Below are 19,557 nucleotides of genomic sequence, written 5' to 3'. Positions count from 1 at the left end.
GAGAAATAACTGCCTCGTTTCCCCACACACGACACAGCTAGTCGTCACTGGGTCCCCACACGTTGTTGGGACTACAGCTCCCATCATCCCTGACTGCCGCCCCCCTCACTAGGGTTGATGGGAGTTGTAGTCCAGCAACCTCTAAGGTCCCCCAATGTTGAGAAAAGCTGAGTGAGTTACGAGCCTAAATTTCCCTCTTTGCTTCGACCTTTTTTTTTTTTTTTTTGAGGGGGCGATAACGCGCTCCTTGCCAATTCACAGAGTTTGGTGAAATCGTGGCTTTTCCCTGCCCCCTTTGCCCCTCTAACCGGAGGGAAAGAGAGAAATAATAATAGCCAGGCAGGAAAATCTTGACCTGCAGGTGGGCAAAAAACTTCTTGCTTTAGCTAAGTAAAACGTCTATGCACGTTTTGAGACGCGAGGAAGTCGTCTTTCTTTACCTAGGCTGCACCAACCTCGCTCCGAAGAAGCGGCACCTCCCGATGACCTGGGAGCAAATAAGCCCCGTTGAACCCGAGGGGGGGGGATTACTTGGAAATGGAATCCCACAGCAAAAGGGCCTCCTTTTCGAAACGCGACGCCGATATTGACAGGGAGTTTGTAAGCACAGAGGTCAGACAGCACAGCACAGCTTTTTAGCCTTTAAACCCCCGGTATCCGGTCCACGCCCCTATGGAGTCCTTTCTCCTCAGGGAAAATGTGGATATAGTCCTGCCGCGGAGCATCTCGGGTAACGTAGGTTCTTAGGCACCTGAGGAGCGGGCGAAAGAGAGAGAGCGCGGAAGTACGTATTGACATATTTATTTCGGGTAATATTGCTGCCGTGGTGGTGCGTCTTGAGGTAACGCAGCTCTGAGGCGGCTGAGGTGTAGGATTAGCCGCGGAACATCTTGGGTAACGTCGTTCTTAAACAAGAATGCGAGAGCGAGCGCGCGCACGTATTTACATATTTATATCAGGCATGGCGTTGCCGTTGTGCATCATGGGTAAACGTATTTCTGAGGCGCTTGATGCATATGATTAGCCGGGGGGGGGCAATTTGGGTAACATAGTTCTTAGGCACCTGAGAAGCGCGCGTATTTATATACAGTACATATTTACTTCGGGTCTGTTGCTGCCCGTTGTGTATCTTGGGTAACGTAGCTCTGAGGCGCGGGATTAGCCGCGGGGCCTCTTGGGTAACGTAGTTCTGAGTCCCTGAGGACCCTTGGGGGGGAGACGAGCTTGTGCGCGACATGCTGACCCGAAATAGGAGTCAGCTGAGGGGCCACGTCCCGTGACTAAGGCGCGGCCCGTGCTTGCCGGAGGAAAAGGCCGAGGGTGCCGCCGAGTGAAGTGGGTTCGCTCTTCGCCCCCCCCTCCTTCACCGCCGCTGTGTGGAAAATGGCGGCCAAGGGAGCGGTGTTGCCCCCGCCGCCCGCTAAGGAGGGAGAACCTGAGGCGCTCAGTAAGGAAGGGGGCGGTTCAGTAACTGTCAGATGTGCGTGGGGTTGTTGTGGTTGTTGTTGTTGTCTTGAAGTTGGGCCTGTGGGGGGGGCGGATTGTAATTGTGGTGGGTTCTCCCTCCTTCGGTCCGTTTTGAGAGAAGCTTCTGAGAGGGGCGCGTTCAGACGTTACGTGCTCAGGTCGGCGTTTCACCCTGACGCCTGAGGTGACGCCTGGTGTTAGAAACTACAAGATTCATCAGCTGCTTGCCAAATGCTCCTTCAGCATATCCACATGTGCTAACACACACAAAAGTGGAACACATTTAAAAGAGAGAGAGAGAGAAAATCTCCGCTTTACAGGAGACTTTCCATGCATGACAGAGGAGGGGGCAGAACTGGTCACCTTCCTGGTTCTTGGGGGGGGGAGACTATTTTTTTTTAAAAATAGTACTTTTATAGCAAAAGCATGGAAGTTCCCTTGCCTTAATCACACACACACACACACACACACACACAGGACTAGCTATTCGATCTATGCACATTTTTACATGGGAGGAAGCCCAGTAGAACCTGGTTGGGATTTACCGCTAGTTCCAAGCAGAAGGCATCCTCTAGGGTTGGAAACAATCTTCTTTTTCCCCAAATGGTGTCCATTTGTTTCTTCTATATTGTATTTTATTCTACCATTTAAAGGGATTTTTTTTACAGAACTTCCTTTATGATTTCCTGAGTCTAAACTGAATAGGTTTTGCAACCAGTTTCACACTGTGGTTACAATGGCAAATAGAACCCTGCTTAATGGTAACTTTGCTACTAGTCAGTGCTAATGTAATAGTGGGGGAAATTTGCATCCAAGTAGGGAGAAGTTGGGGTAGGAGGTAGAAGTACATTTTCTTGTTCCTGCTTTCTTAAGCTTGGTTAGAAGCATAAAGTGTAATGTCAGCACAAATCTGTTATTTCTGATAGGCCTGGCGTAGAAAATCCTACTTTCTTTTGTCAAATATTTGTTTTTTACATTGTATGTAGCTGTAATAATGCCTTTGAAACAGCTACTGCTTGTTGTTGTTGTTCAGTCGTGTCCGACTCTTTGTGACCCCATGGACCAGAGCACGCCAGGCACCCCTAAACAGCTACTAATGCAGCTAATTAAAATGCATTGTAACTATAGTTTTTCGCCTTTCTCTAGATAGCATTGAAATGGAAAGCCTCAGGGCAGATGTGGAAATACCTGAGGAAGAAGTAAAAGGCAAAAAGGAAGAAACAGAGCAAGAGTCTATAAAACAGCCTAACAACAGTAACCTATTGGATGCATCATCTGACTCTCCAAGAGGTTTGCTAACATAATACTGGAATCCTTGTACAGTACAGTCGTACCTTGATTCTCGAACAGAAAGCGTTCCGGGAGTCCGTTTGACTCCTGGAGCCGTTCAAAAACCAAAGCACAGTTTCTGATTGGCTGCGGAAGCTGCACCGAACATTCGGCTTCTGAAAATTGTTCGAAAACCGGAACACTCACTTCCGGGTTTCGATCATTCGGGAGCCAATTTGTTGAGGAGCCAAGGCTTTTGAGATCCAAGGTATGACTGTAGTATGTAGGGGGTATGAGTCTAGGAAATCAGTCTGCAGCTCCATCCTTCCAATAATTCCTTCAAAGATAAATAAATAAAAATAAATAGCTATTTCTTCCCTCCTTGAATTCTTTGGGTACATCCTCCAGGTGGGAATAGTCAGGGATGTTATACTTCTGATCAAAAGTGCCACTTTCTCTTTTGTAATTTTTTTATATGTCGCTTTCAAAGATTCCAGATTCCCTAAGAAAGGACAGCATAGTTCAGTGCAAAAAGAGGCTAATTATTTGTTTTTGGCGTTTCTGAACTGTTTTTCTTTCTATAAGAAATACAGTTTGGGCTTTCAAATTTCTGTGGCACCCTAGGCAATGCCAAAATTTGCCCCGCACTCCAACACCTCTCACTTTCTATTGTTTCTCATTGTTGCAGCCCCCTCTCAGCTCAGCATCCAGTGTGGGCAAACCAGTCACACTCCCCTACATCTGCCTCTGAAAGATATGTGCAAAATATGTAATAGGCACAGAATGAGAATTAGTACTGAATCATGCAGAGTTAAGCTTTTTGTGAATAATTAGGAAACCAATTTTTTTTAAAAAAAATATTTCATGGGTAAGAAAATAAAAAGTAAGTAGATTTTATAGGAATAGCTTTGGCACTGTCGTTCTGTTTTGTACAGGAACAGAGAAACAGTAAGAACCTTTAATTCCTATGCTGTTTCTTTTCCTATCCTATTCCTATTTAGATTATTGTGTAAATGTTCTCAGTTTCCTGCAAGTGGAGGATGGATGTGGTCAGTGCTTTTTTTCTAAAAAATATATAAAAAAATTAGGGGTACTTTCATTTTGACTCATGAAAATCACCATTTTATAGTTCAGATCAGGGAATATAAATATACTAAATGAACAAAAGCACAAAGATTCACAAAATGTTTAGGGTATGCATACCCCTGTGTGTCCCCGCCCCCAGAAAAAAGCGCTGGATATAGTGATGTGGAGCACAAAGTTTTGAGAAAGAGCTTTTATGGTGGCATTTGATTGTAAATTTCTATACAACAAAGGATATTTACTGACAAATCCATGTAATTGTTCTGTTCCAGAGAAGCATATTTCAATCCAAAGAACACTTGCCGATTTAGAGAAACTGGCTGACCTGCAGGAAGGTTGTCTAATCTCAGCTGCTTCCCAGAATGCAGATCACTCTGTGGCAGGTATTTAAACTAGCTCCAGAGCTGGGCATTGCATGACTGAAAGATAATGGGCATTGTCTCCCAAGAGAGATGGATGCCAACCAACCAACAAACTTGGGGGTGGGATTACATCTGCAGCTTTTTCCATGCTATTGGCTATCCAAGCCAAGAGATGCACTCAAGCTAACTTCACAAAGGAAAGTTGGAGGGAAGCAAGTGACAGTGGTGCAGGAGTCCCCAACGAATTTCAGTTCCTTTGTAGTCTTAAATTGTTTGCAACAGTGCTGAGCTGTGTGGTAGAGTAACTCCTTTTACTCACGGCAGTTACTTGGCAGTGTCTTTGAATGGTCAATAGTGGTTTCTATTTGCTATCATGTTTTCAAATCAATGGGTGGGTTATTGTGTCTCTATTTATTTTGGTCTAATTTGAATTAGGAGCTGGCAAGAAGTCCTGTCCACTGTGCCCTGAAGAGAAGTTCAAAGCTTGTTATAGTCACAAGCTCCATCGCCACCTACAGAATCTCCACTGGAAAGTGTCTGTTGAATTTGAAGGTAAAAATAGCTAAAATGCCATTGTTGATGCCAACACAATTCAGTGTCTTAGGGTGGCAGCTGCAAGTTCTACGAGAAAGCTTACAGCCACAGGGAAATTAATTATAAATTATGCCATATTTAAAGTTCAACCTTAACAGATCAATCTGATTGATGTTGCAAAAAATACTTGTTTGCAGAAGTAGCTGTGGATAGTTTACAATTAGGGTGCGCCAATAGAACTGGCTTTCTTTGCCTTACTTGTTTGGTAGTCTCACAGTTTGATATATACACCAATGTCCCCTCTGTATTCTAGGCTACAGAATGTGCATCTGTCACTTACCTTGCCGCCCTGTTAAACCAAATGTTGCTGCAGACCAGGTAATTGCTATATAAATGGCTATTATTTTGAAAAGCACAAAAAGTTATGAATTGTTCCATATCTGATACGGTTACTGAGGATCCGAATGGGTTGGGTTATGACCCTCGTCACATGACGGATGCAGGAGAGCAAAAAAACTCTGGGAGGCAGGCACAGTTCCCTTCAGTTTTTTTGGATTCGCCAAGCAGCATCAGACATTGAACATATCTGTAAATAAAAACTCTACACAACTACCCCAAAGGAAGAATTAACAATAATAACTCATCATGGAACTGAAGCAGAGAAGGAACTGCAGGCCCCAGTACTAGGGATGAGCCCCATTCGTGTCCTCAGAACCTATCAAATCTACACTTCAGGTAAGACCATTCTTCCTATTCGATATGGTTACTGAGGACCCGAGTTGGGACATGGCGCAGCATTCCCAACCAGGTGGGTTCCAACTGCATTTATTGAGACTAAAGTACCTGTTTACGAACTATGCATCCAAGGTCAGCATCAGGTGAAGCCAATTGCCATTCTGTAGTGTTTGGTGTATATACTTGGTAAAGGAGCATTAGGCACAATAACAGCTGTCAATGGTGACATAATGGAGCGAGCCAATATTTTTGTTGGCTTGGCCCCTTTGAGGGTATCAGGCACCTGAGAAATGCCAACCCTAATCCACCTTGCATAGATGGAGGAAGATACTTCTCCCCCAATACCTGCTGAATGAAAGGATGTTATAACCCAACCCATTTGTGTCCTCTGGACCTATCAAATCTACGCTTCAGATCAGACCAATCATCCGTTTTGTCTTCTATGTGATGCATTTTTCTCTTTGATTTTTAAACTTGAACTCAGTAGTTAACCAACAGTTGTGATATCTTATTTCAGACCTTTCTTACCCATCTTCGCATCCATTCTTAGCTAGGAAATGGGGTAGGAAAGAATGCACTGAATCTGCACAATCTTAAACATAATATTTATAGTGTATTTCTTTTTGGTCTGGCAGCATGCTTATTTATTATATATAAATAATTTTATAAGAGGAAACTAAAATTTAATACGTTACATAAATGCTGCATTTGAACATTAAGCTTCGTTGCTGAATTGTAAACTGCATCCTTCATGGTATCCACTAGAATTTGTTTGTATGGGTTTTTACTATTGTTGTCTTAACTATTATAAGATATGGTGTAATATTAATATTAAAATGATTTTTCTAATCAACTTTAACTATGCATGCAATGTGTGTTATAGATAAAAATGGAAGCTCATTATCACTGCATTATCTGTTCGGCAACTATTACCCGAAGGACAGATATGATAGGGCATATTAAACGTCACGTGAATAAAGGAGAAACTGAATCAAGGTTTATGCCAGGTAAGTATTTAAACATCTTTGTTTTTGCTGCATGAAGATACTGTATTTTTATCATTGGATATTATAGATAGAATAAATGATGAAATTAGAATAGGTGACAGTGTATTTGTTTGAGTTTGTATTCCTTTCTAACTCACAAGGAATTAAAGCTACTTAAAAAAAAAAAACCCTGATTTGTTGCTAGTACCATTTAAAGGGATTATTTTTTACAGAACTTTCTTTATTAATCTAAACTGGATAAACTGCCCTGAATTGTTTACATTGGTGCATGTATTTTTTCCAAATGGTGCCCAAATTGCTTCTTTTGTTTCTTCTGTAGTGTATTACAGTTTGTATTCAATAAAATTGTACGGCACAGTAAGGTAAAGGTAAAGGGACCCCTAACCATTAGGTACAGTTGTGTCCGACTCGGGTTGCGGCACTCATCTCGCATTACTGGCCGAGGGAGCCGCCGTACAGCTTCTGGGTCATGTGGCCAGCATGACTAAGCCGCTTCTGGTGAACCAGAGCAGCGCACGGAAACGCCGTTTACCTTCCCACCGGAGCGGTACCTATCCACTTGCACTTTGATGTGCTTTCGAACTGCTAGGTGGGCAGAAGCTGGGACCGAGCAACAGGAGATCACCCTATCACAGGGATTCGAACAGCCGAGCTTCTGATCAGCAAGTCCTAGGCTCTGTGGTTTAACCCACAGTGCCTCCCGCGTAGAACGGCACAGTAGAACAGAGCAAAAACAAAACAAACCCCTAAATGTAAAACAAGAATACGTATCTTTGGCTTTATTAGTCATGGCAAAAGAAATATACAAAGTTCATAGTTCCTAGCCCATTTCTTGTCTGCTGGCAAAGCTTATGTCCCTAGGTTAGTGGTGGGGAACCTTTTTGGCCTGGAGAGGCAGACCCTTATCTGACTTTATCCTGCTGGCCAACTTTGGCAGGTTAGTGGAACAACTCATCTGAAGTCAGCTGGCTGCCAGGCTCTTTGGAAGTACAGTCAGACCTTGGATCTCAAAACGCCTTGACTCCTGAACAATCGAAACCTGGAAGTGAGTGTTCCAGTTTTCGAACGATTTTCGGAAGCTGAACGTCCGGCACAGCTTCCGATTGGCTGCAGGACGTTCCTGCAGCCAATTGGAAGCTGCGCCTTGGTTTTTGAACGGTTCCGAGAGTCAAATGGACACCCGGATCGCATTCTGTTCGAGAACCAAGGTACCACTGTACTGCACAAAATGCTTTGTGAGCTCTGTGCTCAGCGCTTTTCTCTTTAATACAACAGCACTGAGGCAGTTTCTCAGCATAAATTAGATTTTTCAAGTGTCCTGAAAATTAATTATTCTTGTTAAGATGTATTTTATTTAATAACTGTCATATTTTGGGTTAACAGTATTGTGGATCTAATGATTTTGGCAGCTCCTGAACATTACAGACCAGGCAAACATATAGAGGCCCAGCTCAAACATGGTTTGTGTCTTCACAAACCTTACAAAGCTGAGAAAAAGCACTGAGGCCAAACATTCCTCCCTTTGGGTTCTTGTCTAAAGCCTAGATTCTGGCTTATTAAGTCAGAGCTCCCCTTTATATCCAAATGGGAAAACTTCCTTAATGTCAAGTTAATAAACCAGCATCTGATTCATAGTTTATGAACCCTTGAGTGATGGTCTAAATTAAGCTATAGTCTCTCTAACACTCTTTTATTCTGAAAATTATTTTTAGCCCCTGCTCCCAAATCTACATATGAAATACTAAAAGAAGCAGATACAGATGTGCAAGTCCTTCCTAATTATTCCACCCCACAGAAAACTGATTCTTATTTTAATCCTAAAATGAAACTTAACAGGTAAGAATTTTGAGGATTACTATGGGGAGGATTTTAAAATATTTTCATTTATATTTTTTCATATTAACAGAAACAAGTACATGGTGGATATTTCTGTTGTACAGGTGAAATATTTGGATTAGCCAAGCCAAGTAAGTGAAGCCCATGGCTGCAGTGTGATTTGAACCAAGACAGAAATCGAGTGTGATTCATTGGACTTGCTGGAACATTAAAATACTGAGAAGTTTTAAGTCCTACCCAAAATATCATGATTGTGCAGTTTCCAAATTTGCCAAAACAATAAGAATGCAAATTTCAGGGGGGTGGGGAACAGTTTGATCTTACCTGCTGTTTGAGCTGGGTGTCCACCAGTATGCGGATGATACCCAGCTCTACCTCTCCTTTAGCTTGGAACCAGTGAAGGCAGTGAATGTCCTGTGTGAGTGTCTGGAGGCGGTTGGAGAATGGATGGCGGCTAACAGATTGATGTTGAATCCTGACAAGACAGAAGTACTTTTCTTGGGGGACAAGGGGCGGGCAGGTGTGAGGGACTCCCTGGTCCTGAATGGGGTAACTGTGCCCCTAAAGGACCAGGTGCGGAGCCTGAGAGTCATTTTGGACTCACAGCTGTCCATGGAGGCACAGGTCAATTCTGTGGCCAGAGCAGCTGTCTACCAGCTCCATCTGGTACGCCGGCTGAGACCCTACCTGCCTGCAAACTGTCTCACCGGAGTAGTACATGCTCTGGATATCTCCAGCTTGGATTATTGCAATGCGCTCTACGTGGGGCTACCTTTGAAGGTGACTTGGAAACTACAACTAATCTAAAAAGCAGCAGGCAGACTGGTGACTGGGAGTGGCCACTGATACCATATAGCACCAGTCCTAAAGGATCTTCACTGGCTCCCAGTGCGTTTCCGAACACAATTCAAAGTGTTAGTACTGACCTTTAAATCCCTAAACAGCCTCAGCTCAGTATACCTGAAGGAGCGTCACCACCTCCATCATTCAGCCTGGACACTGAGGTCCACTTCCAAGGGTCTTCTGGCAGTTCCCTCACTGCGAGAAGTAAAGTTACAGGGAACCAGGTGGAAGTCCTTCTTCCTCCCTGTGGAACGCCCTCCCATCAGATGTTGGGGAGATAAAGAATTACATAACTTTTAGAAAACATCTGAATGCAGCCCTGTTCAGGGAAGTTTTTAATGTCTGAAATTTTATTATTTTTTATATTTTGCTGGAAGCCATCCAGAGTGGCTGGTGAAACCCATTCAGATGGGCAGGGTATAAACAATAAAATTATTATTATTATTACTTTTTTGCAAGTTGTTTAATTTGATGAAACTGTCCGGAAACTTATGAGATGAAGAATAAATTATACATGTGGAGTTTACATTTTTTAAGATTAAGATCACTTTTTTATTCTTTTAGGCAACTCGTAGTCTGTGCACTAGCTGTTCTAGCAGAGGAACGGAAACCTTTGGAATGTCTGGATGCTTTTGGAGCCACTGGTAGGGTGCTGTTCTTTGCTTTGGTTCACTTTGTGTTCCTTGTAAAGGGAAATTGCTGGAGAGTAAATCCTACTGAGGTCACTGGGATATACTATGCGAAAAACATGTTTAGGATTACACCGTTGTTCTGTTAGTTGCTCTGGCATTCCAGGAAAAGAAAAGGGGGGTTGTCAATTTTAGAAATAAATACTTTCTTGGAATAGAATTAGCAAACAATCCTGTTGATTTGAAAGCCATAGTGAAAGCAGTTATATACATATTTTTCAGCTAGGGATAATAATAATTTAATGTGCATTATGTGTATTAAGAACATTAGCATATTTCTATGCTGTATGCTCCACACAAGCAAACTTTTACTTTATTGCATGCATCTAACTGTACAAAGGCAACTGCCGATCTACACAGGGGTTGTGTTCCAGGTCATCATGCGTGACAGCAGAGTGTGCATAAGCCCATTACTGCCGCCCCCCCACTCAATTATTCCCCCTTTTCTGGCCACTTCTGAGTCGCCATGATGTGCATGTTCATGCTCATGAGTCAATTGGACACATGTAAATCAGTCACTGCTTTTACATCTCTTGCTTCCAGGTATAATGGGATTACAGTGGGCAAAGCACCTTGGAAATTCCGTGAAGGTCACAATTAATGACTACAATGAAAATTCTGTAGGAATGATACAGGAGAACTGTCACTTAAATAAAATGAAAGTAGTGATGAACTTCAAAGAGGAGGAAGACTGTGATGAAACAATAGAAGAAGGGGAGGAAAACTTGCCTGCCATTGAAGTGACAAAAATGGATGCCAATGTCATCATGCACTTGAGAGCATTTGATTTTATGTAAGTGGCATTTGCTGTTGGATCAAAACCCACCCCCACCCCCCATCACCTAGGGTTTGGTAAGTGGAAACGAGATCACAATCGAAACAACAACGCTGTGCAAAGTACAAGACCTTTCAATATAAAATTAACCTAAATTGATGTTTCATGGCATCTCCTTTTTACTCTTCAGCCCAGATGAAACTTTGTATATGCTATTATATATTTTCATACATTTATATTCTGCTTTTCTTCCCTCATGGAAGTCAAAGCACTGACCCCGATCTGCTTAGCTTCCATAAGGGCTGCTTCCAGACCAGTGAAATAATCTCAGCTGTAGCTGCTTCAACAACACGTTCCATGTAATGGAGTATTCAAATATATTTTAAATATTGTACAGTTAATTAAGCGAAACTTCATGAGCCTTCTTAATATCTAAAAACGAAAGCAACTTTGTTGTCCAAACTTTTAAAGCTGTGTCTAATCTCTAATAGAATTCTACTGCAACTAGGGTGTTGCTTCATTTATACCATTATTATTTATCCCAGTCTACCTTCTGCCTATCCATTCACCATTAGGCACTGTGCACCTGTGGTTTTAGTCAAAATAAGGGGGGATTCTTGCAAGAGCTACTGGGTAGAAAAATATTAGTTCACAGTACTGAGCAGTTGTCATTTCCATTTATGCAAATGAATGATTACTTTGCTTAAGATATGTTAATGTTTACTTGCAACTTTAGGACTTGGGTGGGCAGCTTGAAGAGCCATCCTCAGCCTTTCAATTTCTATTTGTGAGCCATTTACCTTTACCTTTAATTCTTTACCAATCCTGTTATCACTGGATAACAAAGTGGTGAGTAAAATCATACCAATGCTTCAGCAGAGTGTTCTAAGTCACCGAAGCTACACCCTTGTGCTGGAGACTATTATGTGGAATATTTAGCAAGGTTCACGTGCCAGTCTTGTAACATACATTATTGCAATTTTCCTATAAAAATCCCATCTCCCTTGCTTATCAGGCATGAACATGGCTGCAAAAATCTCAGTGCCCATAAGCCACTTGCACCTTAAAAATAGTCATCTGGACTGCTGAAGAGGTCAAGAGATAGGGAGAAGAAAGAGCAACTTTGAGCACATACAGAGTGCCTCCCTCACTAATGAATAACTGTAATCAACAGCCACTCATAAGAGAAAGGATTCCAAGCTGGTGTTACAACTGCCTGGTAGACTCCAACTCTGGCACCTTTTAGTTAAAGCCTTGTCTAGAGTAGGGATGGGGAACATGTGGACTCCAACTCCCCTTATTCCTGAATATTGGTCATGCTGGCTGTGGCTGATAGGAGTTTGAGTTCAGCAACATCTGGAGGGCCACAAATTCTCCATCCCTGGTCCTAGAGGGAAGGTGAGATAGGCAGGCAAAGAAGCCAGTGACACTGTTACTCCTCTTCTCAACAGTGCTCTTTGACCTCTGTCCTTTCCTCCTTTCCCAGAAGATATGTCTAATTCCTAAGTTTTACAAATAAATAATGTTAATAAATTGCACCATTGGGCAAAGATGCTATCCACTAACAAACCTTATTAAGTGGGGGGTATAGCTTAGTATTTCTTTAGATTTATAGCCTTGACTGAAACAACATGTGTGAAACGTGGTCACAGTATAATCTGTATTTTATTTCTGACTTGAGCATGGATATGGATTTTGAAAATCAGAAATATTTAAAGTGTAGTAGCTGAGTTGCAGCTCTAAGCAGGCTTACTTGGAAACTAGTTCTAATGAACACAGTGAAACCTTTTTTTCTGAGTAAACAAGATAAGGAATCTCTCTTTAATGTCTTTTTCTCTCTCTCCTACTACACTCTACAGACATCTGGACCCATTTGGGTCATCAGTGAACTATCTAGATGCAGCTTTCAGAAATGTAAGAAACCTTGGAATTGTGTCAGTGACATCAACAGATATCAGTTCTCTCTATTCAAAGGCCCAGCATGTGGCCCAGCGTCACTATGGCTGCAACATTGTCAGGACGGAGTATTTCAAGGAACTGGCTGCTAGGATGGTAGTTGCTGCTGTGGCAAGGTACAATTAGTTTCTGAATTGTGGTCATCTCACATTTAAGTATAAGGGGGGCTGTATTCTCTCCTACCTAAAGTTGCTAATTGAAACTTTTAGTAGCAGCTGGGGAAAATTGGTTCTCTGCATCTTGCTTTCTGACAGCCTTCAGAAATTATATCTGGAAGCACGAATACTGTAAAGCAGGTTATAAACAGCCCAAAGCACAATTGCAAGCCTTGTAACTCACCCTGCTGAATGCCACATATTGTGGTCTGCCAGGTGTTTTGCGGTCTCCTTGTTTTTACATTCCCCAATGCGTAAGAAAAAGAGGTCCATTGAACCCCTCATAACCACCATAAATGGCTGGGGACCTGAGCAGTGAATTCCAAGTTGTGTGGACCTGGAGTACCACTGTGCACAATATATCTCCTTTGACTTGACTTCCTTAGGATGATTTGTGTGCACATCTTCCAGAAAACATCTTGCTCAAAAGTGTTAGTAAAAAGAAACTTCATTAGGGGATTTATTCCACTGCTAAGCAGGAACTGAAGCAAGTTACTGCAGTCACCTTTGACTGGAACTAATTTGGTGGAAACCTTAAATTTTTCAGAAGCAGATCCTAGAACTACATCGTTGTGGTAAGATTTTTAGTCATGGGTGCAATTCCATGAAGGTCATTGCATGATTAGAAAGCAACATAAACACTTCAGCTTGGTTTGTTTTGTGTATATCCATAGCATTTTGTTAGCAAAGTGTATTGGCATTGAAATAAGACATTTAAATGCAGGAGCCAATGTGCTGAGACTGTAAAATTTCACAGGGTGCAAGAGATTCTCAGAAGTTAGACCTTCCAGTGAAATCAAACTTGTGCGTTAAGTAAGAAGACTTGACACATTCAATCATATATACCTGAATGTGTGGTTTTAATTGTGCCCAAGTGAATGTACTTAATCTCTCTGTGTGACAGGAATCTTGATAAGATAGAGACCCTTTCATGAGTGAGATCCCTAAGTGCTTAAAAACCCTTCTATTCAGACCTTCACACTAATTCCACAAGGGTCTGAAGTGCAGCCTGCATGCCCTGGGATGTTGGGCATGTGTGCACCTGCCTGAACACTGCTTTAGTCTTTCATGAACTGTGTTAGTCATGGTGAGTCTTTTTTGCAGAGCTGCTGCGCGATGCAACAAAGGCATTGAAGTTTTGCTCGCTGTGGCTCTCGAACATTTTGTCCTAGTGGAGGTGAGAGTATTGAGGGGGCCGTCTCCTGCAGATGATACTGTGAAGAAAATCCGGTACCTACTCCACTGTCAGTGGTGTGAGGAAAGGGTATTCAAGAAAGATGGGAACATGATAGAAGGTAACCATATATGCTGTAACTTCATGTACCAGTGATGTTCAGCTGGTGAAAACAAAACCTACACAATCCAGTGGTTATTTTTTTAAAAGCTAAACTTTTCTCTGCTTAATTTCTTTGCTGTGAATTTTTAAAAAAGATAATTTGTCCAGCATAAGCTTAATTTATTTCAAATATTTGTACCCTGCCTTTGCTTCTACAGTCCAAGGCCACCAACAAAGAATTTTGCAGAGAGTAGACTTTCTGAAATCAATGACCCTAAGTGTGTCATGTCTATTAATTTCAGTGGGTCTGCTCTGAGTAAAAGCAAACAACTAAATGTGTATTCAAAAGTAGACAGAGGGCTTCTGTGAATGATTTTAATGCACTGGGAGGCTCATTTGGGACAGTTTTACCCTCCGAAATAGCCTATGTGATTTATCATTCTCATCTAGCCTAAATAATCCAGGGAGTCAAGCCAAAATCTGTTCAAGTCCAAGTCCAAAACTATCCACCATATTACACTCACTCTCTGGCTAGAAATCAACATTCTGAACTTACTAACTTTTGTGAGGTGTAACACATAATTATCCCCCCCTCAAAAAATAACCTCATCTTCTGGGCCACTGCACACAATTCTAAAATTGCATTTTCACTGCACAGTGTCCTGACTCCTCCTGGGCCTAATAAAAACTGCTGGGATCACTCAAAAGCTGCTACAGATTTTAACATAGTATAATTTTGTTTAAGATATGTTCCGATATGCCTTAATTCTGATACAAATTCAATTCTCGGTTTAGTTTTTCATTTTTTCAGATAGACTATCTAATTCAGCATATTCCATGATTTTTTGTATCCACTCTTTTCTAGAAGGAATTATGTCACTCTTCCACCTTGTAACTATAAGAACTCTCGCTGCCACTGTTGCATGCAAAAAAAGATCTTTAATTTTTTTAGGAATATCTGAATCAGTAATGCCCAACAGATATGCCTCTGGTTTCCTAATAAATGAGATTCTTAACATTTTTTTCTAGTTCAAAGTGGATTTCCTCCCAAAATTTATTTTGCTGCATTGCCACCATATATGGTAGAGTGAGCTTTCAAGCTTTATTTTTTAATGGACATACCCTATTACCAAGTTTCCACCATGTTCATTGTTTTCTATACATACAAGTCTCCAACATTTGTTCAGATAATAAATGCCAATATTGTTTTCTACAGAGAACCCTTACCGGCAGCTCCCATGTGACTGCCACAGCCGCATGACAGGCAAGACAGCAGTGGAACTTGGTCCTCTGTGGTATGTATTTTTCTAGATCCTCAGTTGGGTGCTTGCATTCCTATGGAAGCATCAACAGCTATGAGACTCTCTCTGCCGCCCATGTCTTGGCAGGGTGAAGACACTCTCAAAAATCAGTGAAGTGCAGGTGGCTGTGAAAGCAGTGATGTGGCTACAGGATCACTCCCCTAAAGTCAGACTAGGGAGAATATACTGTTCTTTCTTCACTTTCAGGGCAGTTCACTGTGACAAATATTGAGAAGGGTAGGAAATGAACAAACCATCTAATTTCTGTGTCCTATTGTAACTTGGCTTGCAGTCCTATGCCCATGGGAGTAAATCTCACTGAATTTAGTAGGGCTTACTTCTGAATAGGCAGGTATGGGATGGAATCTTGAGGGGAGGGAGCCCATGTAATGTGTTATGACTTAACAGGTGCTTGCCCCTATCTAGATGTGATTCACCACCTAACAATATCCTCTAGGCTTAGCTTTTCATGTTTGCAGGTTGTTTACAAGATTTCTCCCAGAAATCCCAAGAAGGCCAGGTCCTCTGGAAAGGTGTTTTTTTTTGGGGGGGAGTTGTTTTTGTTTTTTAAATCCAAAGACTTGATCCACATTCTCTTCAAGTGAACTACTTTTTTCTTTGTTCTTTCCTGGAAGTACGGTTAATTTAGTCATCTGCATTTTTACAGGATGGGTTCTCCATTTCCCTTTTTTAATACTTGTCTGATTGCTGCAGAGATGTTTTGTTTAGATGGAGGAAGAAATTACAGAAATGAAAAACTGTAAATGTTTAAGGAACTTTGGGTTTCTTGTGCTTTAATGCTTTGTGGCAAGTTCATTGCATTTGTACCCGAGATGTATGAATGGATGTGTCTAAATGGTCAATAAAAGATTTGCACCAAAGCAAAAGAAAAGAAAAGGCTAAGGGGAGTGGGGATGGCAGCACCAAATTCAAAGGAGAAAGGCGAGACTCAACGGTACTGAAGAATAGGAAACATTTAATAAAATTAACTGCCCAATGTATTTGACAGAAATCTTCTCTGAGGACACTGAAATTTGCCAACTTTATTATTCAGACAATATAAGAATATTCAGAACTAATTACAGTGGTACCTTGGTTCTTGAACTTAATCCGTTCCGGGAGTCCATCCGACTCCCGAAACGGTTCAAAAACCAAGGCGCGGCTTCTGATTGGCTGCAGGAGCTTCCTGCAATAAATTGGAAGCCGCGTAAGCCATGTTGGATGTTCAGCTTCCGAAAAACAATCACAAACTGGAACACTCACTTCCAGGTTTGCGGCGTTCAGGAGCCGATTTGTTCAAGTACCAAGTTCACCACTGTATATGAAATACACATAGTAGTTTTAATGAGACAGAACTCTTACATTCAATTTGCATTAGGAATTACACTGTTTGAATTATAGGTTGATATTCCAGTGCCCGAAAGCAGGTTTTCACCTAAAGCATTGGGCAAGTTACTGCTTTAGCAAGTTCCCAGTTATTATTTGAGCTGAATTGTTGCCAGCCTCTTGGGGCCCCACAGGCCCATTTGCAGCCTGGAGGAAAGAGTTGTGCGCATGACACACATACTTAAGTAAATTCTAATACTGATTTAAATGCTTTCTCAAAATTTAATTATTAATGGAATGGAACCAGAAGTCCCAAAAGTGCAGCTGATCTGTGGCCTGAGTTCTGCCCTGCTGGGGCTCTGGGCTAGTGGCTATGCAGACATGGAACAGATTTTAAAACAGGAACAAAATCAGCTAACAGGGCAGTGTTTTTCTTCCACTGAGATGTTGCTCTCCTACTTTTAAAGGAACTAAAGTTCTACTTTTGAAATAAATTCACCTAGGTAGATATTGTAATTCTGTTATCCTGCAGGTCAGGATCCCTCTTCAACACTGGATTTCTCAGAAGAATGTTGTTTGAAGCCGTTCAGTATGGTTTAGAAGACATCCAGACTCTTCTAAAAACACTAATATGTGAAGCAGAGTGCACAATTCTCAAGCAGTTTTCAATCCATGGTCCTACCAGCCAGAACAAACAAGGTAAGAAGACAGTGAAAGGTTTTGCAAACCTTGATAGGTAAAAGGGACACTCCAGGCAGCAGTTGTGAATTGTAGTGACTTACTTTTTTAGTAAGTAAATTTAAAAGGGGATTGCTAACTCAGTGCCAGAAAAGTGTAAAGGCCATCAAAAAACAGATATGACCTCGAGATTTCAACATGTGCCATACTACTCAAATGAAAGCATCAAAGCCATGATAACCATCAGTAATGTGAACTAAACCTTTTTGCTACAGCAGTAAAATTCCACTCATTTCCCCCTTGATAGCCATTTGCTCACAAATTAACTTGTTTTTTCCTTTAATGACTTCAGTGTAAATCTGATTTCTTTTTGTTTTAGAAGAATGTGGTGTGATTATTAAGACACCAGATACCGCAGATTACTACGTTGTACATGGTAGGTCCCTGTCAATCTAGCATAGTATGTGGAACCAAAGAGAGGTGGGCAGGAGTTATTACTATAGTCATTCATGCAGCAAACTAGTTCTTAAATGTAAATTTATGAAATGTGAAGATTTTCCACTGTAAAATAAAGCTAAGTCACACTGTTCAGATTAGCTGGATTTTAGAGGCTTTTGTGTGTGTTTCTTATCCTTAAGTTACTCTTATATTCCAGGAAAAAGAAAAAATAATGAAAACAGCCAAAATGGAACAAAGCGCCAGAAATCAGAAAGCAATGCTGAGCACCCTGCCTTTTATTACAATATTCACAGGCACAGCATTAAAGGAATGAACATGCCAAAGTAAGCAACCCGTTGTATTTTAAACATAACTGATTGAAAGGAGGGAAAAGGCATTGATTTTGTGCATTCATTTTTCTCCCCAGGTTAAATAAGTTCTTGCATTATCTCTCTCAAGCTGGCTATCGAGTAAGCCGGACTCATTTTGATCCAATGGGTGTTCGAACTAATGCCCCCCTGGTGCAGTTTAAATCTATCCTTGTGAAGTACAGTACACCCACCTATATGGGAGGGCAATCCGAGGGCTCTCTGCAGGCTTCTGACGAGTCTCAGGTAGGAGCTGATGGTGACTTTGCCGAAGAAAGCACATAAAGTAACCTGCAAAAATGGTCCTATTTGAAGATTTGTGTTATAAATGAACCAACCATCTCCTTAAGATGTAGTATTTTGTTTGTGACCCTTCAGCTTTTTTACCTGTTTCAGGACACTTTTAGAAGACCATTGAAGAGCACCTGTGCTCGGATTAATATCACAGTTCAGCTACAAACTGTTATTTATATGTTAATGCATCCTTTAAGGTTATTCTACAGTGACCACAAACTTCCCTCTCCTTTTAATTCCTTCTTCAGATCTATAATATTTAAGAGGGGAACATAGCTGGGAGCTGAGGGTGTGGGTGCAAGAATTACCAGCACCTGTTAATAAAGTGTTCTCTTCAGCTGTGACTGAAAGCTCCTCATTTGATATGCCTTTGAGAAGCTTAAAGGTAACGAAGGAAAGGTAACTGAACAAGCCAAGATTGGGTATATTCCTAAAGAGGCAGATATTGAATATCCAACTCAAGCTAATAACCATACAAACCACAACATCACATCTAAACACTTTCCCCTACCAAACTCAAACTTCCTCATCACAAGACCATCCATGTTAAATTGTAAATCTATTTTACAGTTCATATGAATAACTCCCTTTAAAAGTATAATTGAGTAGGGCGACTCTGCCCCACTGCTCACTCCCTGCCAGAATAGGAGGGGGGCATAAATTGGAGATTGTTTTGCAGTAGCTTTCCCCATCTTCTCTGTGCCATCTGTGGCAACCCCTTTTTCCTCCTGCTAGGAATCTCTGCTTTCCCTATACTTGCCATTCTAGTATTCGCCCTCCACTTAGACGTGCTGGATTTTTAAAAACGTAATTTATATCCAAACCCATGAATGAAGAGGGAAAGCTCCACGCTCACACCTGGTGCTTCCCATCCCTGCCCATTTTCTTGCTGACCCATTTGCAGCACTCTCATCTCTTCTTCCCACCCCACAAGTTTTCATGTTGTGGGACTGTCACCAAGCAGCTTCTTCCTTTCTCACTCCCCACCCTAAGAACCCAGAGATCTATACAGTGAGCTTCTTTCTCCTTGCCTTTTGTCTCACAGCACCAAAGCTCCCCACCCACTGGTGGTGTTGTACCAGCTATTGATTTATTGTCCTGCACACTCTTCTAATAATCTATTGACCTTTTAGATTTATAAAAAGGGGGTGCTGAAGAAGAGGAA

The 19,557-nt window shown here is 41.6% G+C and overlaps 1 protein-coding gene across 9 annotated transcripts; it reads left to right on the top strand.

Moving 5' to 3' along the window:
* The first annotated feature begins 769 nt into the window (after positions 1-769).
* Positions 770-18,729, top strand: TRMT1L (tRNA methyltransferase 1 like). 9 transcript variants are annotated; one of them, XM_033151368.1, is made up of 17 exons: positions 1,346-1,447; positions 2,614-2,757; positions 4,092-4,202; positions 4,617-4,733; positions 5,029-5,093; positions 6,334-6,457; positions 8,170-8,293; positions 9,701-9,780; positions 10,369-10,618; positions 12,460-12,672; positions 13,816-14,006; positions 15,204-15,282; positions 17,147-17,313; positions 17,672-17,728; positions 17,948-18,074; positions 18,158-18,344; positions 18,641-18,729. In XM_033151368.1, the coding sequence occupies exons 1-17, from the start codon at positions 1,384-1,386 to the stop codon at positions 18,653-18,655; spliced, it is 2,115 nt and encodes a 704-aa protein (XP_033007259.1). In that variant the 5' UTR covers positions 1,346-1,383; the 3' UTR covers positions 18,656-18,729. The 9 variants fall into 9 exon arrangements, with proteins under 9 accessions (XP_033007265.1, XP_033007263.1, XP_033007266.1 ...); XM_033151374.1 differs by lacking the exons at positions 1,346-1,447; positions 18,641-18,729 and adding an exon at positions 770-784 and having other exon boundaries at positions 18,158-18,634; XM_033151372.1 differs by lacking the exons at positions 1,346-1,447; positions 18,641-18,729 and adding an exon at positions 863-894 and having other exon boundaries at positions 18,158-18,634.
* The last annotated feature ends 828 nt before the right edge of the window (positions 18,730-19,557 follow it).

Source organism: Lacerta agilis, chromosome 6, assembly GCF_009819535.1.
Source record: "Lacerta agilis isolate rLacAgi1 chromosome 6, rLacAgi1.pri, whole genome shotgun sequence".
Lineage (NCBI taxonomy): Eukaryota > Metazoa > Chordata > Lepidosauria > Squamata > Lacertidae > Lacerta > Lacerta agilis.
This window is presented reverse-complemented; position numbering and strand designations above follow the sequence as displayed.

Bases quoted from the DNA above. Each gene is read 5' to 3' on its own strand.
- TRMT1L (XM_033151367.1), top strand. From the start codon at position 1,384: ATGGCGGCCAAGGGAGCGGTGTTGCCCCCGCCGCCCGCTAAGGAGGGA. The intron at 1,448-2,613 runs GTAAGGAAGGGG...GCCTTTCTCTAG, and splicing joins GGGAGAACCTGAGGCGCTCA to ATAGCATTGAAATGGAAAGC. The intron at 15,283-17,146 runs GTATGTATTTTT...GTTATCCTGCAG, and splicing joins GTGGAACTTGGTCCTCTGTG to GTCAGGATCCCTCTTCAACA.